Source organism: Erpetoichthys calabaricus, chromosome 1 (genome assembly GCF_900747795.2).
Source record: "Erpetoichthys calabaricus chromosome 1, fErpCal1.3, whole genome shotgun sequence".
NCBI lineage: Eukaryota > Metazoa > Chordata > Cladistia > Polypteriformes > Polypteridae > Erpetoichthys > Erpetoichthys calabaricus.
Genome location: NC_041394.2, coordinates 353,554,271 through 353,573,902, shown reverse-complemented (window position 1 = coordinate 353,573,902; position 19,632 = coordinate 353,554,271). Strand labels below are relative to the sequence as shown.

Below are 19,632 nucleotides of genomic sequence, written 5' to 3'. Positions count from 1 at the left end.
AAGCGCTATCCACACAGGGAGGAACTGGGAAGCGAACCCACAATCTTCAACAGTCTCCTTACTGCAAAGCAGCAGCACTACCACTGCGCCACCTGTTGTATGAACATTTCTGTTCTCTTTGTCATTCTTGTGACTATATATAAGATATAGACATATTAATATGTAAGAGACGCTCCTGATGTGGAAGGATGGGAGAAGGCAGCTTTTCTTGAACACTGCTTCCCCCAAGACACTAGATGACAGCTCCCTTGGAGAGAAGTGGTGGCCCGGATTCCCACAGGGCATCCTGGGACATGGAGTTCAGTATATCAGCCCTGTTGGCTGCCAGGGGTTGCTATGGAAGGACCTGGAGTGTCCTACTGCCCTCATAGGCCGGAAGTACTAGTGCGTCATGAGGACAGAATTCCAGAAGTAATTCCAAGCTGAAGAAAAACCTGATTTGTCTCTCTGACCTGGAAGTGCTAACAAGTCATGTGGATGGAAGAGCAGAAGCACTTACGGGTCGGACAATATATAAAGGACTGCTGTGAACCCAGCAGGGGAGCCAGAGTTGGGAGGAGGTGGACAATGCTTGCTCCGAGGTGTGGAGGAGAAAATAGAGAGAGAGAAGATTTGAGTTTATGCATTATACTGCATTGACCTGTTTATAGTGGCTGTTGTGCTTGGATGGCACTGTTAACCCTGAAACTGACACCTACTTGGGAGTTAATCCACCCCTGGACACCAAATATTTTTTGCTGAACCTTTTAAGGAAACGTCACAATTCACCAACAGAAAGTGAAATTTTAATGGAACCAAAGAGCATTACAATTACTGCAACACTGATCATTTCACACACTGCCAATGAAATGTAAAAACTACAGTCATATGAAAAAGTTTGGGACCCCCTCTTTAATTCTTTGGATTTTTGTTTCTCATTGGCTGAGCTTTCAAAGTAGCAACTTCCTTTTAATATATGACATGCCTTACAGACACAGTAGTATTTCAGCAGTGACATTAAGTTTATTGGATTAACAGAAAATATGAAATATGCATCATAACAAAATTAGACAGGTACATAAATGTGGGCACCCAACAGAGATATGACATCAATACTTAGTTGAGCCTCCTTTTCCAAATATAACAGACGCCTCTAGATGCTGTCCTCCTACAACCTTTGATGAGTGTCTGGATTCTGGAAATGGGTGTACCACCGTTTATACATGAGGCCCTTGGTCCGGTAGCCTTCCATCTCCAGTGATGAACACTGATATACTATGCAGGTGGTGCCCTCAATTGTCTACGCTGCACATGAGTCAACTCCACGGCCTTTACCTACAGTTCCAACTTCAGGCTTACTCACGAAAGGAATAATGTCCTCGCTCTCTCCCTCTTCGCCTAATCGATCCTTCTGCAACGATCAAATGCTATTCACCACATGCAGGCTACCCTTTGGAAATCTTGTAGTTAATGGACCAACTGGATCAGATTGATAGATAAGACACTGACCATACATGTTGGGAAAACCAATGGTGCAGTTTATTTACAGAGTATCATTTTTTTAAATAAACAGTCTTTCACAACTGACACACACAATCAAAACTACAAAGAACAAAGAAAAATAAATGAATGAAGAAAAAAAATACACAAAACTAAAGCAGTCAGTCTTCCTCCTTCTCACACAGTTCGGGAAGATCCTTAAAGAATAAAGCAAAATAATGTGTGTATACGCAAATCTTCACCACCACCAAAAATATACACATACATCCAGCTAAGAGACACATACAAAAAAAAAAAACCTTACAATAAAAAATAAATTCACAAGCCAATTCCTTATGTTACCAAAAATCAAATGTACTCTCCAAACCTCATTCCTGTGGTCAACTGACAAACCTGGATGGCCAGAAACTGGTTTTATAAAGCCGGCGAGACCTTCCAGCCAGTCACTGACCCCTGTTCACAAATCACGACAGTTGCAGGCACATTCACGCCACACAGCACTGCAAGTCTAGGGGAACCAGATACTTAATTTAATATCCCGCTGCGGGTACGCGGGTGAATTCTACAAGCAATGAGCAACCATGTCGCGCTCAAGCGTTCCGTCACCTTTCACAATGGTAAGTAACTTCCATACTTTTTATATGAGTAGGGGTTACCGTTAAGCTACACTCCTTAGAAGCTATGGAATCCCATTTACTTTAAGTTATCAAGTAGACTTTCCTCTACTTAAACAAGTCGGCACTTCTTTCCAACAGCGATGGTTGGCTGCAAGGCACCAGCATGTGGATCCAAGCAAAGTGGGAATTCTTGCAGGCCTTAACTTGTCCCATTAGGCCTTGTAGTGGAATTCTATCAAAATGGTGGCATGCGGTTGTGGCAGCACTTCCATGCATGATAAACAAGCTAAAAAGGTGTCTTGTTTTTATCTATATTTCCTTCTACTTATATTTTAAACACAAAGTTACCTTACTTTGTAAATGACAATCCTTGTGGTGTGCATTACCACAGGGTCTTGAGTTTTTACAGCATTATTTAATCTTTTACCATTCTTTGAAGGGATTCTAATCACTGTTGACTTATTTGCTTTAATAATTCAAAAACAGATCTTCAGTTTGCAACGGTTCTCTTACTCAATTTGGATGTATGGATTACTTTTCTGGATTCCAACATTTTTGCAGGCATTCACCACATCCATTTTTTGAAAATTCTGGATTTTTTGCAAAAAGGTAGCAGTACATGATCTTGTCTTTATCTTCCACTGACCACTGGACTATGTTCAGGTCTCTTCATTTCTTGCACATTTGGGGCCTAATTGGTATCAATGTCTATCTGGACTGTCACAACATTTGAGATCTTCTATTCACCTGCAGATGTTCTACTATCACTATTACTATCACTTACCCCTACCCAAGGGCTAAAGAATGGGCACCTTTTTATCTGAGGATATATGAGTGCCCAGAATGAATGTCTTTTTTGAATCCTCTTCATACTTGATGAGATTGGGAATGGGGCCTTATACAATGAAGCCCACCACACGGAGGTACTTATCAAGATGTGGGTAGATAGGGGGGCTCCATTTTATTTCTTCTTCACCTGACAACTTACTCTTTTAAAGCTTCCTCCTTACCTCATGTGAATTGCAGAGTGTTTCTTAAAGCTGGTTATATGAGAAAATCGTTTGCCACATTCAGAACAGCAATATGGCTTCTCTCCAGTGTGGATTCTTTTGTGGCTTCGAAGAGTACTTCTGTCCGAGAATTGTTTTCCGCATTCAGGACAGCAATAGGGCCTCTCTCCTGTGTGAGTTCTAAAGTGTATCTGAAGAAGACTCCTGCGACAGAATTGTTTGCCACATTCGTAACAGCAATACGGCTTTTCTCCAGTGTGAGTTCTAATGTGGGTCTGAAGACTACTTCTTAGCGAAAACTGTTTGCCACATTCATTACAGCAAAATGGCTTCAGTCCTGTGTGAATTCTTTTGTGGGTCTGCAGATGGGCATTTTGTGAAAACTGTTTGCCACACTCGAAACAACAATGAGGCTTCTCTCCCGTGTGAATTCTCTTGTGAGTCTGAAGACTGCTCCTTAGAGAAAACTGTTTGCCGCATTCCAAACAGCTGTATGGCTTCTCTCCGGTGTGAGTTCTGGTGTGTCTCTGAAGACTGCTCTTGTCAGAGAATTGTTTGCCACATTCACAAATGCAGAGATGTTTGCTTCCTGTGTAAAGTTTAAAAGAAAAAAAAAAATAAAGCTTATGTTCGTTTTTTTTAATCCATTGTCCTATTTACATTGCATTATAACATTAAACAAATGCTGCCTGAAATTACGAACAAACTTTGATACACATAAGCAAGCATTAAACTTAAGATACACGTGGTGGAACACCCACCTTGTGAATTTTACCTTTTCATGTTACTGTGAGAGAGTAAAGTGGTAATAGAGTTTTTGCACATAAAGTTTTTTGGTGTGCAGTGTACATTAAAAACAAATATATAACATGGGTCTGAGAAACAGCCTGTAGAGACTGCTGAAACGGTTAGGTACAAAGACAAGAAAGTTCTAGGGGGTGGTTTATGAAAATGGCTGACGTCATGTACCCAGTAAGACTTGAAAGTTGTCATGTACACTGAAATTCCATAAAAGGGTAAGAGCTGAACTTAAGAGATATTGAGAAGGCCAAATCTACTTGTGACTTTATGCTGTACGAAGATAAAAGAATAAATCAAGGTAAATAACATTCGATCTGGCTTTTATATACAAAGTACAGTGACGACAAAAGTGTGACGTGCATTCTCTCTCTCCGATGTACTCGTCATCATCTGAGTTCACCTCTGTTATAGCAAGTCTTTATGTGAAAACAGCAGTGTCAGACCGGGAGGGGGAATGAGGGAATAAAACTGAATTAAAATAAAAACACGTTAACCTTTACAAGTACCATACACTTACACTGCCTGTTACAGACTCGAATCAAATGTATGTTTTTATTCTATAATAGTAAGAATAAGAGCAGCTCACTACTCAAAACGGAGGTGTCTAGGATTGAGCTGGCAACCTTTTGATTACCAGTCAGCAGTTCTTACTGCTGCGCCACCAAAGCGGTCGTATTAAAGACGTGTCAATGTCACACCCTAACACGGGTTCTTTTTCTGCAGTTATATTCTTGAATAAAAGCGCACTTGTTTTGTTATACTTGTACCTTTTGTGAAAGTGTTTAATATTTGGACTTCAGGCTTCACACATTATACACTTCATGTCAACATTTTGTCAATTATTACTAAAACGGGAAAAACTTTTCTGTTTTGACAATGTATTTACATAGATTGTTGTAGACACGGAACACACATGAAATGCATGTATTCCAAATAATGATCTATTATTTACCCTCTACAACTCCCGGCAACTCACATGCAGGTAAACAGACTTGAGCTGAGAGAACTTTCTGCCCTTTCTGCATTGGTGGGGAGGATGGGATAGCAGGCTGCTTGCTGCTTGTGTTGATTGACACATTTACAACATGAAAGACGCTGATGGAGAGGTGCGAAGGAATTTAAGGTGTGCCGGGATGATGAGTTTTTTCGTAGGGTTTGGTAATTCTAGTGTTAAATAATCAATTCATTGACATTTGAGGACAGCTTTGTTTCAATTCCAGCACTCCATTTTGAGCCCTGAGCAGGCCAAAGGCTGCCGGTGGACTTTAGGGTCAGGCTCTTTGGGGTGAGGCCTACCTTTAGGAAGGCTACTGAAGGCCCTGGCCTGGGTATGTGGGTCATTTTAAGACTTTTCAACTCTTTTTGCTATGTTTGTATTGCCAGTTCACAATACTCTGGAGGTAAAGTAGCACTACACACCAATACCAACACGGTAGATGAAGCATCATGGGTTGGACCAGCTTTTCTTCTTCACGGCCTGGACTGCTAACTATCATTAAAAGAACATTGACAGGGAAGATAAAAAGAAGTTCAGTGATTAAAAAGGACAACAATGCAAATACTGTGACCTGATCTGAAGACAGATGATCAGGAAAAAAATCCCAGAGATATCAAGGAATTGAAAAGTTTGGAGAGGAGGAATGGACTAAAATTCAAGGCTGATCAAAAACTGCAGGAAGGGTTTGATGGAGGTCATTGGAGCTAAAGAAAGTTCAACATGATACTAACAACAGAGGGTCACAGAGTGGACAGTGAATGTGTAAATGAAGTATTCAGGACTGACAAAAAGTCCAATGGTTTGTGTTTTATTAGCTTAAGATAACTGTGGTTATCCATTATTGGGGCTCAATTAATTGTTAGAAGGAATTAATGTGGAAATCCAAGGACCTCCAAAGGGTTCCCAAACATTATCTTGTAATGATACTTTTGTGTGGCACTCTCCATCAATAAGAGGCTTAGATCATTTGTATAAAGATTTAAATATAAGAACAGCAAATTCTAAGCCTTCCATCTTCATAGATACACTGTCAAGCTATATTAAACAACATAAATCACAGCAGTTTCACTCCATTTCAAACTTTCTCATAAGAAACATAAGACCACCCTTTCAGGCCCATCACCCCCCCAACTTTGAATCTTACACAGACTTACACTTACTTTTTGTAGATTTACTTTTAGATGGTGGCTGATCTTCCAGTGTTCTCACCGTAAAATTCTCCTCCGTCCCGTTCGTGTCAGAATATAAAGATTCAGACTTCACGCTAATAGAAGGCCCAGGAGAGTGACAGTGTGTGCTCAGAGAAGAGACCATCCCAGTCAAGGCTCCATCTTGACACACATATTGATGGCCCTCTTCCTTGACATTCTCCAGACTTGTATGGGTACTCGTCTCAATGCTGACAAACTTCTCTTCAGCCTCTTCTTTAACACATACTAACCCCAGCTCACAGTCCTCCTCTTTAATGCAGAGATGCTCCTGGTCAGGGTGAACAGACTCCCACTCACAGTCGTCGTCCTCCTCCTTAATACTTACGGTCCTTATCTCGATGATATTAATGTCAGCCTCACACATCTCCTCTTTCACATCCATCTAGACGTTACAGTAAGCTTCAGCTTTTTCTTTCTGTCGGTGGAAAGAACAGGGTTTCGTTAAACAGCACTGTCTGACGCTCACAATCTAGCCTCTGACAGAATGCTTGAAATGAACTGCACTGATTAAGAACCTAAGACAGGTTTTCCTAATTGTACTTGCTGATCGTCTGAAATGCACTCTCAATTTCAGAACACCCTTTGTTAGCCACATATCACATCCGTGATCAACACTTATCTCAAGCGGTTGAAGATAAGAAGAAATGAATGCAACATTAAGATAAACAAATTATAAATAAACTACTCAAGCTGTACGTGCATCCTGTTGTATTCTAAAGCTTTCCCCGACTGTAAAATTAAATGAGAGCTGCAATGTACAGACCAATGACAAAAATAATCATCTTCCTCAAAGAGCTATAATTGAAAAGAAATTGCTGGGACATGTACAGTATGAACAAAAGTATTAGAACCCACCTCGTATTTACTGAATTCTCTTATTTCAATCAGACCCATTGCCACTGGTATATAAAATCAAGCACCTGGCCATGCAGTCTCCATTTAAAAACATTTGTGAAACAAAACGGGTCGTTCGGAAGAGCTCATTGACTTCAAGCGTGGTACTGTGATAGGAAGCCATCTTCACAATAAGACGGTTTGTAAAATTTCAGTCCTGATGGATACTTCGTGGTCAACTGTAAGAGGTATTATTGGAAAGAGGAAGCGTTTAGGAACAACAGCAACTCAGCCATCAAGCGGAAGACCGCATAAAGTCACAGTGTGGGGTCAATGACTGCTAAGGTGCATGGTGTTTAAAAGTCGCCAACACTCTGCTGATTCCATAGCTGGAGAGTTCCAAACTTCCACTGGCATTCATGTAAGCACAAAAACCATGCGGCGGGAGCTTCATGGAATGGGATTATAATGGCCGAGCAGCTGCATGCAAGCCTCACATCACCAAGTCCAATGCCAAGCATCAGATTGAGCGGTGTGAAGAACACTGCCACTGGACTGTGGAGCAGTGGAAATGTGTTCTGTGGAGTGACAAATCACACTTCTCTGTTGGGCGAGTCTGGGTTTGGCCAATTGAGTTTGTGCCAACTGTGAAGTTTGGTGGAGGAGGGATAATGGTATGGGGCTGTTCTTCAGGGTTTGGACTAGGCCCCTTAATTCCAATGAAGGGCAATCTTAATGCTTCCGCATACCAAGATGTTTTGGACAATGCTATACTTCCTACTTTGTGGAAACAGTTTGGGGAAGGCCCTGTTCTATTCCAGCATGACTGTGCCCCAGTGCACAAAGCTAGGTCCATAACGACATGGCTGGAGGAGTTCAGTGTGGAAGAACTTGACTGGCCCACAGAGTCCTGACCTCAACCCCATTGAACACCTTTGGGATGAACTGGAATGGAGACTGCGAGCTAGGCCTTCTTGTCCAACATCATAAATGCTCTACAGAATGAATGGGCACAAACTCCCACAGCAACACTCCAACATCTTGTGGAAAGCCTTCCAAAAAGAATGGAAGCTGTTATAGCTGCAAAGTGAGGGCCAAATCCATTTTAAAGTCTATGTATTCAAAAGCAATGCCATTATAGTCCTCCTTGGTGTAATGGTCAGGTGTCCCAATACTTTTGTCTATATAGTGTATTTGTGTATAACCTGCTTTCACTGGAATGATCTTGCTGTTTGCCAAACACCTTTTTTTCCTGTCACCCATTTTGACTTTCTAATCTTGATTGTATTGCCTTTTCTAGCCTCATTCAGACCTAAATATATTTGACTTTCATTTTACAGCACCTTCTAGTTAACACTAGAATTACCAAAGCCTACGAAAAAACTTGTACCTGCGTGTCAGTTGCTTTGAGTTGTATAGAGTGAGAAGTTAAGCAAATGACACCTTTTATAAATACTATATCGTTATTTGGAACACATGCATTTCATGTGTGTTTCATGTCTACAACAATCTATGTAAACAAATTGTTAAAACAGAAACGTTTGTCATGTTTAAGTAATAATTGACAAAATGTAGACATGAAGTGTTTAATGTGTGAAGCCTGAATTCCAAGTATCAAATAAACACTTTCATAAAAGTATAACAAAACAAGTGCGCTTTTATTCAAGACTAACTGCAGAAAAAGAACCCGTGTTAGGGTGCAACATTAACACGTCTTCAACATGACTGCTTTGGTGGAGTAATGGTAAGAACTGCTGACTGGTAATCAAAAGGTCACGAGTTCAATCCCGCACGACTCCGTTTTGAGAAGAGAGCTGCTTTTATTCTTATTATTTTAGAACTAGCGACTTGGCACGCACGCTACGCTGCGCGTTGGATGACCACAGTTGAAGGACTCCCTGTTTAAACGTGCCTGGCAGTCGTGAACTGGGTCCTTCATTGCACCGCATTTGATTTTTGCATGGGAAACAAAATTTCAAAACAAAACCCATGATTCACGAAGTGTGGGATGCAGACTAATCAGAATCGTATACATTGTGTAAATGGTTGTAAGGAAGAGGAGTGGAGATGCGTCGTTGCAGTAATGTCTGTGAGTGTCAGTTTGTTGCGAGCGAGAACGGTGAGAGCGTTCACTCGGAGTTTCTCGGGAGACCGTACGTTTCTTTATATTACGGTTGTTTTGCAATCGTAAGGACCTGTCGTCGGGTGTCTCATTGGCACGCTTTTGCCTCTTTCTTTCGCGATCACGGCGTAATCTGTCTTCTCTCTCTGTAGGGGTTTCAGTTGCCTTTCGTTGTGCGGCAGAGACGCATCGTCGAGCTAATCTGTGTGAATGCTGAGTGTCCGTTTCTTGCGAACGACTGGCACACCTTTGCCTGTTTGCTTCGTGATCACGCTGTAATGTGTCCTCTCTCGCAGGAGCAGGTTCAGTTGCCTTTCGTTTCGGCATTGTTCGATAAGGTCTCCTCCGTACAAGTGCACATGGGTAGCTGAAGACGGAAAGGCATAGTGGGCTGGAAGGGAGAAAATAGAAAATCGCGGCTTGAAACACCCATCCGACTCAGACGCGGGGCTCGAAATACTCATGTGCACATGTAGCAAAGTGTAAATATTATTTATAATTTTATTTTATTTTTTTTGTTATAAACTTCCCCAAAAGAGTTGATCCCTGTAAATAGTTAATAGTATATCAACAATATAATCTGTTGTAGTACGGGTGTTAATTAGCGTAACACCTCATAACCTGCACACACCACTTTTTGGCTCTAACGCCAGAATCGCGGTGGATGCTGTAAGGGTAGGTTGTTGTTTATGTTTCTTTCGTGATTTTTTTATTTCATTTACTTTGTGTTAATAATTTATAATCGATTTCATTTATTATTTAATAGGCAGAGGGGAGAAGGCGTTAATGTGACGCTCTGTCTATTTCTTTTCTTTTGAAAAGATTTTCAGGAACAGGAAAAATAAAAGCAAAGGGGAAAGAACGGAGGGGGGTAAGCAGGAATTCTCAGAGGGGAAGGACTGGGGCTTTTCTACGGGGGCGGCTATACAGCCAAAAGGAACCCGGACACGGACACGGCGCTGGGCTTTTATTATATAGATAAAAACATAAATGATGTAAATGTATGGTACTTGTAAAGGTTAGCAGTGTTTTTTATTCAGTTTTATTATCCCAGTTACATTCACACACACCCCCCCCACCCCCGATATGACACTGCTGTTTTCAGATACAGACACACTATAACAGAGGTGAACTCAGATGATGACGAGGGTTCTACATTGGAGAAAGAATGCACGTCACACTTTTGCCGTTGCTGTACTCTTTGTATATTAAAGCCAGATTGAATGTTATTTACCTTGATTTATTTACTTACTTCCTACAGCGTAAAGTCACAAGTAAACTGCAGAGCTTCCTTTGTTTGATCGACAAGGGCATGCTCAAAAAATACATGTGTAATGGCACGAAAAGTGCATGCTGACACTTCAGTACACGAGCAATGATGCGAGAATGCAGTCAGGCTTCTTTTTTGGGCACATACACCGTCCAGATCTAAACACTAGAGTGGAGAGTCGCTCGCGTACTGAAGAGGTTATAGCTGCAGGTGGAAGCTGCCGTCACTGTACTTTGTATATAAAAGCCAGATCAAATGTTATTTACCTTGATTTATTTACTTACCTTCCTGCCGCATAAAGTCACAAGTAGAGTGCAGAGCTTCCTGTGTACATATACAAAGTACAGCGACGGCAAAAGTGCGACATGCATTCTTTCTCTTTCTCCGATGTTCTCTGAACATCATCATCTGAGTTCACCTCTGTTATAGCACGTCTATGTGAAAACAGCAGTGTCTGATTGGGGGAATGTGAATTTAACTGGGAGAATAAAACTGAATAAAAAATACAATGCTAACCTTTACAAGTACCATACATTTACACCGGCTGTTACAGACTAAAATGAAATGTATGCTTCTATTCTAAAATAGTAAGAATAAGAGCAGCTAACTTCTCATAGCGGAATCATGCGGGGTCGAACTCGTGACCTTTTGATTACCAGTCAGCACTCTTACCATTACGCCACCAAAGCAGTTGTGTTAAAGACGTGTTGATGTCACACCCTAACGCATGTTCTTTTTCTGCAGTTATATTCTTGAATAGAAGTGCACTTGTTTTGTTATATTTGTACCTTTTGTGAAAGTGTTTATTTGATATTTGGACTTCAGGCTTCACATATTATATGTTTCATGTCTACATTTTGTCAATTACTATTAAAACATGACAAACATTTCTTTTTTACGATTTGTTAACATAAATTGTTGTAGACACAAAACACACATGAAATGCATGTGTTCCAAAAAACGAGTACAGTGGAACCTCGGTTTGCAAGCATAATTCGTTCCGGAAACGTGCTCGTAGTCCAAAGCACTCGTATATCAAAGTGAATTTCCCCATAAGAAATAATGGAAACTCAGATGATTTGTTCCACAACCCAAAACTATTCATATAAAAATTATTAATACAAAATATAAAGTAAAAATACATAAAAAAAATTAACTTGCACTTTACCTTTGAAAAGAATCATGGCTGGTGTGAGTGAGTTTCTAAACTCTTGTGGGGTTGCACCCAACGGGACAACATGCGGAAGAGCGTCCCAAAGCAATCGCAGTCTCCCAGCGCTGTAGCAGTTTGCTGTAAAAGCGAATCCGAAAAGATTGCGGACATGCTATAAGCGCCTGCCGTCAATGGGTGATACAAGGAACAAGGAACGTTATAAATGCTCAGGGCCCTGCCTGACTGCTGTGTCTGTGTATAAATAACCACGCTGTTGCTGTTTCAAGCTGAATAAAGCTTGCGTTGCTAAAGTACTGAGACTCAGCTTCGTGTTTTAGGGTGCAAGACGGGGACTCGCACATCACAGCACAGACGCGTGCGCGAGCACACATACACACACACACACACACGAGCGCGCGCACACAGTCACAATGCTAATGCTGTAGTAAACACTATACGCTCGTACGGATGTTGACTATATGAGTGAGGCACGCCGACTCAGACGGAGAATAGGAGACAATTGCCCACAATCCCGCAGTGAGAGAGAGAGAAGAACCATCAGCTCAGTTGTGATCACATGACGCTCAGCAGACAAACTACTCGTACTGCAAGACCTCGCTCATTTATCAAGTGAAAATTTATTAAAAAATTTTGCTCGTCTTGCAAAACACTCGTAAACCAAGTTACTCGCAAACCGAGGTTCCACTGTATTTATAAAAGGTGTCATTTTGCTTGACTTCTCACTCTATACAACTCCTAGTAACTGACACACAGGTAAACAGACTTGAGCTGAGAAAACTTTGTGCGGCGGTGGGGGATGTGATAACAGGCTGCTTGCTGCTTATCGACACATTTACAGGACAAAAGACGCTGACGGAGAGGTGCGAAGGGATTTAAGGTAGGACGGAGTTACGAGTTTTTTCGCAGGCTTTGGTAATTCTAGGGGTAAGGTGTCAAATCAGACAGCATCTTGCACTGTTGTGGGTTAGCAGAATTCACTCCTGGGATTTAACATACAGTGTTGCTGGAGTCCCAGAATTGTGTTATCAGTTATGTTTATACAAGTGGGGCTTCAGGGTTGTGTTAAGAAACAATGGGCTAGTTATCATAGCCTGATGAGCAATCTGTGAAGCTTACCTTTGATTTTTGGCAAAAACCTTTGCCTGGAAACATTAAAACGGATCATAAAAATGCTGCCTAGCCATCCTGTAACCAGCGAGCCAAACATAATGTTTGATTGTAGAAACACATTCTATAAAGGCCCTCATTCACATTCAATGTGTTTTGTTTTGTAGAATTGTGAATGTTTGACCCGACATTGAGCTCCTGTGACATTCTCCATTAACCTTCCATTAGAGCAGGGGTCCTCAGTCACGGTACTGGAGGGCCACAGGTTTTTGCTCCAACCCAGTTGCTTAATAAGAAGCTCTCATTGCTCAAGTAACACTTCTGCTTCACTTTAGTGGTCTCGCTCATTAAGATAAATAACCCTTATTGCTTATTTTAGTCTTAAACAGCTGTATTCGCTTTTTAATTGCTCCTAATTAGCAATAACATTCAAATGACAAAAGAGAGCAGCACTTCTCCATTTCGCCTGTTACCATTTACACCTCTGTGTATTTATCATGCACTATTGGGTTTAATTAAATACTTGGAAGGAAAGTGAAGGACTGAGAATTACTCCTCCATTTTAGCCTTCAAATGATTTGGATGATATCCTTAGAAATATGAGAATGACCCAACATAGTAGAGTTCAAGCACGAACAAGCCATGCAATTAAATTTTTGGCAAGAATTGCTTTCTACTTAAGCAACTGGGTTAGAACAAAAACCTGCAGCCACTGTGGCCCCTCCAGGACTGTGATTGAGGACCTCTGCTTTAGGAGGACAGCAACTAATAATGTTTAAAAGTAAAAGTGTTCTAATGTAGGCCATTGGGTTTTACTTTAAATACTGTATTTAATGTAGTAGCTTAAAACAGGGGTAGGCAACGTCGGTCCTGGAGTGCCACAGTATGTGCAGGTTTTTGTTCCAACCCAGTTCCTTAACGAGAACTCAATTATTGCTGATGAAGCACATATTGCTTAAGTGACATTTTAATGCTTCATTTTAGTGGTCTCGCTTGTTAAGGTTCTCCAACCTTAATTGCTTATTTCAATCTTAAACTGCTGCATTCAGTGTTTTAAAATAATTTATCCCGAGAGTAAATTTAGCTTAACAAAGAAGCTCAGGACAAACTGGCTAAGTAACCCTAATCTGAGATGCCTTGGACCAGCAGTATTTCAGATAATTTTTCATTTTAGAATATTCACATATACCTAATAAGATATCCCGGGTACACTCTTTATGATGTAGTGAAATGCAGCCAAGCAAGCTGAAGGACGACTCATAAATATATTGATGTATATCACTGAGCCGTTATTAGAAACGTGTGTTGATGTGACAACCTCATATGGGTGCTATGTAGCATTCTAAACTGCCACACAGTTGTTACTGTTTTACTCTTTCGCCTCTGTAACAACTTATTGAAAACTGCCATGCTGCACCTATCCTGCGCTCAGTGATGGTGGAAGCCCCAGTTTGGGTCCCCCTTGATATCTAACATGCACACCCCTTAACATAGCTAGAAGGTCAGAGTGCACAGTCACTCCTGTGAAACACTGAGGAGTCACCCCCTTGGTGTCTGGAGCGTAGTCAGTACTATGAGACATTGCGGAGTTGGGGGGTTGGGTGGTGGAGGATCCCACACTTTATTTACCTAGACGACACAGATCACCTAATGGGTTCACTGGCACTGCCCTTGTTGCGGCACTTTGCTGGTGAATGATGAAATCGATCAAATCATGGTGCTTTGTGGTACTCGCTGGACATCAGTTGTTAGATCTAGCTTTCTGGCGCTCGAGGCTTCATGACGGACCAGACGCACCTCGCTGTCCACCCATTTAAGACACCACTGTACCAATCTATTGGTCTGTGAAGCTTGACTACGTCACTTGACCCCAATATGTTTAGATTTAAAATTAAACTGCTCAAAAAAAATTAAATTCAACACTTTTTAATGAGAGTATAGCATCAAGTCAGTGAAACTTCTGGGCTATTGATCTGGTCAGTGAAGCAGCAGAGTGTCTTGTTAATCAGTTACAGATACTTTGGTGGACTAGAGGGGCAACAATGAGACGACCCCCAAAACAGGAATGAATGGTTTAACAGGTGGAGGGAGGCCACTGACATTTTTCCCTCCTTATCTGTTTTGTCACTCGTTTTGCATTTGTCTACGGTCAGTGTCACTACTGGTAGCATGAGGCCATACCTAGACCCTACAGAGCTGGCACAGGTAGTCCAACTTCTCCAGAATGGCACATCAATACGTGCCTCCCATTGCCAGAAGCTTTGCTGTGTCTCCCAGCACAGTCTCAAGGGCATGGAGGAGATTCCAGGAGACAGGTAGTTACTCTAGGACAGCTGGACAGGGCCCCTCGTAGAAGGTCCTTAACCCATCAGCAGGACCCACCGGTATCTGCTCCTTTCGGCAAGGAGGAACAGGATGAGCTCTGCCAGAGCCTACAAAATGACCTCCAACAGACAGGCAGAACACTGGTGTGAATGTCTCTGACCAAACAATCAGAAACAGTCTTCATGAGGGTGGCCTGAGGGCACGACGTCCTCTAGTGGGCACTGTGGAGCTCAACTGGCATTTGCCATAGAATCCCAAAATTGGCAGGTCCACTACTGGCAGGCGCCCTGTGCTTTTCACAGATGAGAGCAGGTTCACCCTGAGCACATGTGATAGACGTGAAAGGGTCTGGATAAGCTGTGGAGAACGTTATGCTGCCTGTAACATCCTTCAGCATGACCAGTTTGGTGGTGGGTCAGTGATGGTATATCTAGGGAGGCATATCCATGGAGGGACGCACAGACCTCTACAGGCTAGACAATGGCACCTTGACTGCCATTAGGTATCGGGATGAATTCCTTGGACCCATTGTCAGACCCTATGCTGGTTCCTCCTGGTGCACGATAATGCACAGCCTCATGTGGCGATATGATGAAGGAATTGATACCATTGATTGACTGCCCCCACCCCACGCTCACTCGCCTGACCTCAATCCAATAAAACACCTCTGGCTGGGACATTATGTTTGGGTCCATCCGACGCCTCAGCTTGTTAAGGAGTTCAGTGATGCCCTGGTCCAGATCTGGAAGGAGATCCCCCAGGACACCATCCCTTGTCTCATTAGGACTTAGTCAGGCATGATTACAAGCACATAGGGGGGTGGGGTGGGTGGTTGGGTAGACATACAAACTACTGAGTACGATTTGGAGTTGCTGCAATGAAATTTCGGCCAAGTGGAATAGCCTGCCTGCCTCATTGTTTGTTCCCTTTGATTTTCGGGGTGTCTTTGAATTCTGCCCTCTCTCTGTCAGTTCATCATTTTCATTTCTATATCCTTTCATTCCTAACACATCACCATATCAGTCCATAGCAGCAGAGATAGCCAGCAGGATTTGTTTTCCCATTGAGATCTGATGTGTTTTCTAAGAGTTCCTTTAATTATTTTTGAGCAGTAAATTATTGAAATTCTACACTTCAATTTCCGGTTCTTTTCACTCAGCATTTCTTAGTGTTAATAATTCTTACAAGTTCATGTAGTTGATGTACAGTACAATCTGTTGTATTGTATTGTCCAATCTTCCATGAGTCTGAAGGAATTAGGTGGAGTCAGACTTGGTAAAAATATTCGGCTAAATGTGAATTATAATTTCCAATTTCACATCTAATTATTTGATTAAACTATTTTTTCTTTTAGACTTTTAATAACAATATAGCTTCTTTTTTTATTTTGCAAGTCTAGTCTTATATGTTTAATGTTACTCTGTGTTTGTAAGACACAACATCACTTCTTCTTTCGGCTGCTCCCATTAGGGATTGCCACAGCGGATCATCTTCTTCCATATCTTTCTGTCCTCTCCATCTTGCTCTGTTATCCCAATCACCTGCATGTCCTCTCTCAACACATCCATAAACCTTCTCTGAGTCCTTCCTCTTTTCCTCTTCCCTGGCAGCTCTATCCTTAGCATCCTTCTCCCAATATACCAGCATCTCTCCTCTGCATATGTCCAAACCAACACAATCTCGCCTCTGTGACTTTGTCTCCCAACTTGAGCTGACCCTCCAAAGTCCTCATTTCTTATCCTGTCCTCCTCGTCACACCCAATTCAAATTTTAACATCTTTAACTCTGCCACCTCCACCTCCAGCTCCGTCTCCTGCTTGTTAGTCAGTGCCACCATCTCAAACCCAGATGGCATAGCTGGTCTCACTACTGTCCTGTAGACCTTACCTTTCACTACAGCATTGTTTCGCAACCTTTTACTGTGGTGACACACTTGTTGTAACCCAAAACATCCAAGGCACAGCACCATGATATCTCGCTCATACATGTGCTCAACTGTCTGAAGGGGCAGCAGCTCGGAGATCAACATTCACAGACACGACACTTAGTGAGCACTTTTCTGGCATCATTAAGCTGCCCAACCCACTCTGATTCAGAGGCAACTCGTATGCCCACTATCCACCAGCCCTGTGAAGCTCGCTGGCAGCCACACGCCCAAGGCAGATGGACTACAGCGGGAAGAAGACATGTCTGAAGTGCCCTAAGTGCTGGGTCTACGATTTATTGGTCACAGAACTACTTTGTGCCAGCTTCTGATCTCCTCAGAAAGGCCTCAACTACCCGTGGAGCCTGTCGCTCTCAAGTTCAGATCCAGATGTGCTATACTATTATTTTCATGGCACACTGGCTGAAAAGCACTGGGTTAGGAGGGCTAAAAGGTATCCTGATGATTCATGCTGTCAGTGATAAAGCACCTTGTAACCTTGTGTGCTTTCAATCAGCATAGCAAACACATGAGCCCAACTATAAACTGAGGCGTTGGACATACCAGAAATTGAGGAGTCAGAGTGTGGTATAGCGGGTCCGAGGCTTCAAAAGGAAAGGGGCTAGGTTTTAAATCCATAAAGCCGTGTCACTCTCCGTGGGCATGATTGCATGACCACGGGGAGTTAATTGGAATAGTTCGAGCGAGTTGCGCCCACGGAGAGTGACACGGCTTTATGGATTTAAAACCTAGCCCCTTTCCTTTTGAAGCCACGGACCCGCTATACCACATATGGTGGCAGTGGTGGGATTCGAAACCACGCCTCCTGAGGAGACAGCACGAGCTGGGGCCCCGCGAAGGAGCATTGTGTAGCACTCTAGGGGCTAGTTCGCCCCACTGAATGTTCTGTTGGAGTGGGTGAGCAAGGCAGGTGTCCTCAAGAGGGATCTGAGGAACAACTTCGTGAGTGCAAAGGATGAAGGGAGGAGAGTCGACCTCGGACGGTCTGGCAGTAATGCCTGCAGGTAGCCAAGACGGTGGTCGGCCGAAAGGAGCTCGTGGCTGTTGGGTCTCCGCCGGCTGCGGGAGCAATGGGTGAGCCAGGGAGAATGAGAGATGGAGGTGGGCTGAGAGAGTAAATAGAGAGACTGCATTTTAACTTCTAATTTTAACCTCGGATTCATTTATTGTTTTTTTATCCCAACTTTTCACTGTTTTTATGGATTTATTTATTTGGACACTGTTTCGTTTGTTGTTTTGAAATAAAAGCACATTGGCACTTTAGGAAATATTCCCTGGCTTCATTTGAGAATTGTCCTAATTGTCAGCTCATCTCGGTGACATTACTGACGGTGTCGGGTTCAAGAGCTCCCAGCAGTCGGATGGGAGCGTGGAGCGAACCCACATCGTCACACAGAGTTGAAAATTATGTATAACGACTTCACAGCCCCGATTACCACTAAAGTGGTAACATGGAAGTACAAGATGGACCATTCTATTATGATTTGTTACTCACATCACAAAGAATTTTAAAGCACTCTATTGCAATGTCTCCCCACCCCCCGTGTTAATTTCTATTTTCTTTTGATGAATTTGAACAAATCTAAACCATGACATGTGATAGTTCAGTATTTAGTGAGTGGTATGATTTATTCTTGCATTTTTCCTCGAGAGTTGCCGCTGCGCTCTGCGCTGGCAGTCGGTGAGAAGTCCTGTGAAAGAACAAAGTCGTTAGCTGGTGGCCATCGAGCTCTGTGGAGAGGGCTACTTGTGTTCTGTTTTGTGTGTTGTATTAACCACATTTTACTGATGCCCACTGCATGCCCAACCTACCTGGATGGGGGTCTCTCTCTCTCTCTGAACTGCCTCTCAAACTATTTTTTCCCCACAATTCAGGAGTTTTTTTTTTTCTTGTCTTCTTGGGGAATCACAGCTGTGGGGGGCTGTCAAAAAAACAGGGCCTGTTAAAGCCCACTGAGCTTGTGATATACAAGAAATAAATTGTTATTGTGCATTTACTCTGAATTGTTTTTATTAAGAGAATGTAGCTTTTAAACTGATTTTACTGAACTTGTTGGAAATCTACCTATAGCATCTCCAGTTTGAAGACTCATGGAGGTTCCCGTATAACTGAGTCATTAGGCATCACGTGAGGATTTATAAATAAAACTGTCTAGAAAACGGGGCGTACTAATGGAGGACAGCAGATACTAAGTATGAGCCTTAATGAATGTTCACGGACTTGCCTTTAATCTATACTAATAAAAGGCAAAGCCCTCACTGACTCACTCACTGACTGACTGACTCACTCACTCACTCACTAATTGCCCAACTTCCCGTGTAGGTGGAAGGCTGAAATTTGGCAGGCTCATTCCTTACAGCTTACTTACAAAAGTTAGGCAGGTTTCATTTCGAAATTCTATGCGTAATGGTCATAACTGGAACCTCTTTTTTGTCCATATACTGTAATGGAAGAGGCGGAGTCATGTATTGCGTCATCACGCCTCCTACGTAATCACGTGAACTGAAAACAAGGAAGAGATTTACAGCACGACTCAAACGCGGTAACGAAGGTAAATGACGTTAATTGTTGACTGTCTTTTAATACTGTGTAACCATACATATTAACACGTGCAATTAAACGTATGCATTTACGGGGTGATTTCTCAGGCTTAAAAGCTCGCCTTTTATCAAACGCGGGAACGAAGGAAAATGACGTTAATTGTTGAGTGTCTTTTAATACTGTGTAAGCATACATATT

General features: G+C 42.3%; 1 protein-coding gene across 1 annotated transcript in view; it reads right to left on the bottom strand.

Moving 5' to 3' along the window:
• LOC114643335 (oocyte zinc finger protein XlCOF22-like) overlaps positions 1 to 19,632 on the bottom strand; it is a 70,641-nt gene that overhangs the window by 48,310 nt on the left and 2,699 nt on the right. Inside the window, exons 2-3 of the mRNA XM_028791956.2 lie at positions 6,065 to 6,530; positions 3,106 to 3,695 (exon numbers count right to left, since the gene is read on the bottom strand). Coding sequence (XP_028647789.1) covers positions 3,106 to 3,695; positions 6,065 to 6,497 — 1,023 coding nt within the window. The 5' untranslated portion in view covers positions 6,498 to 6,530. The remainder of the gene's footprint in view (positions 1 to 3,105; positions 3,696 to 6,064; positions 6,531 to 19,632) is intronic.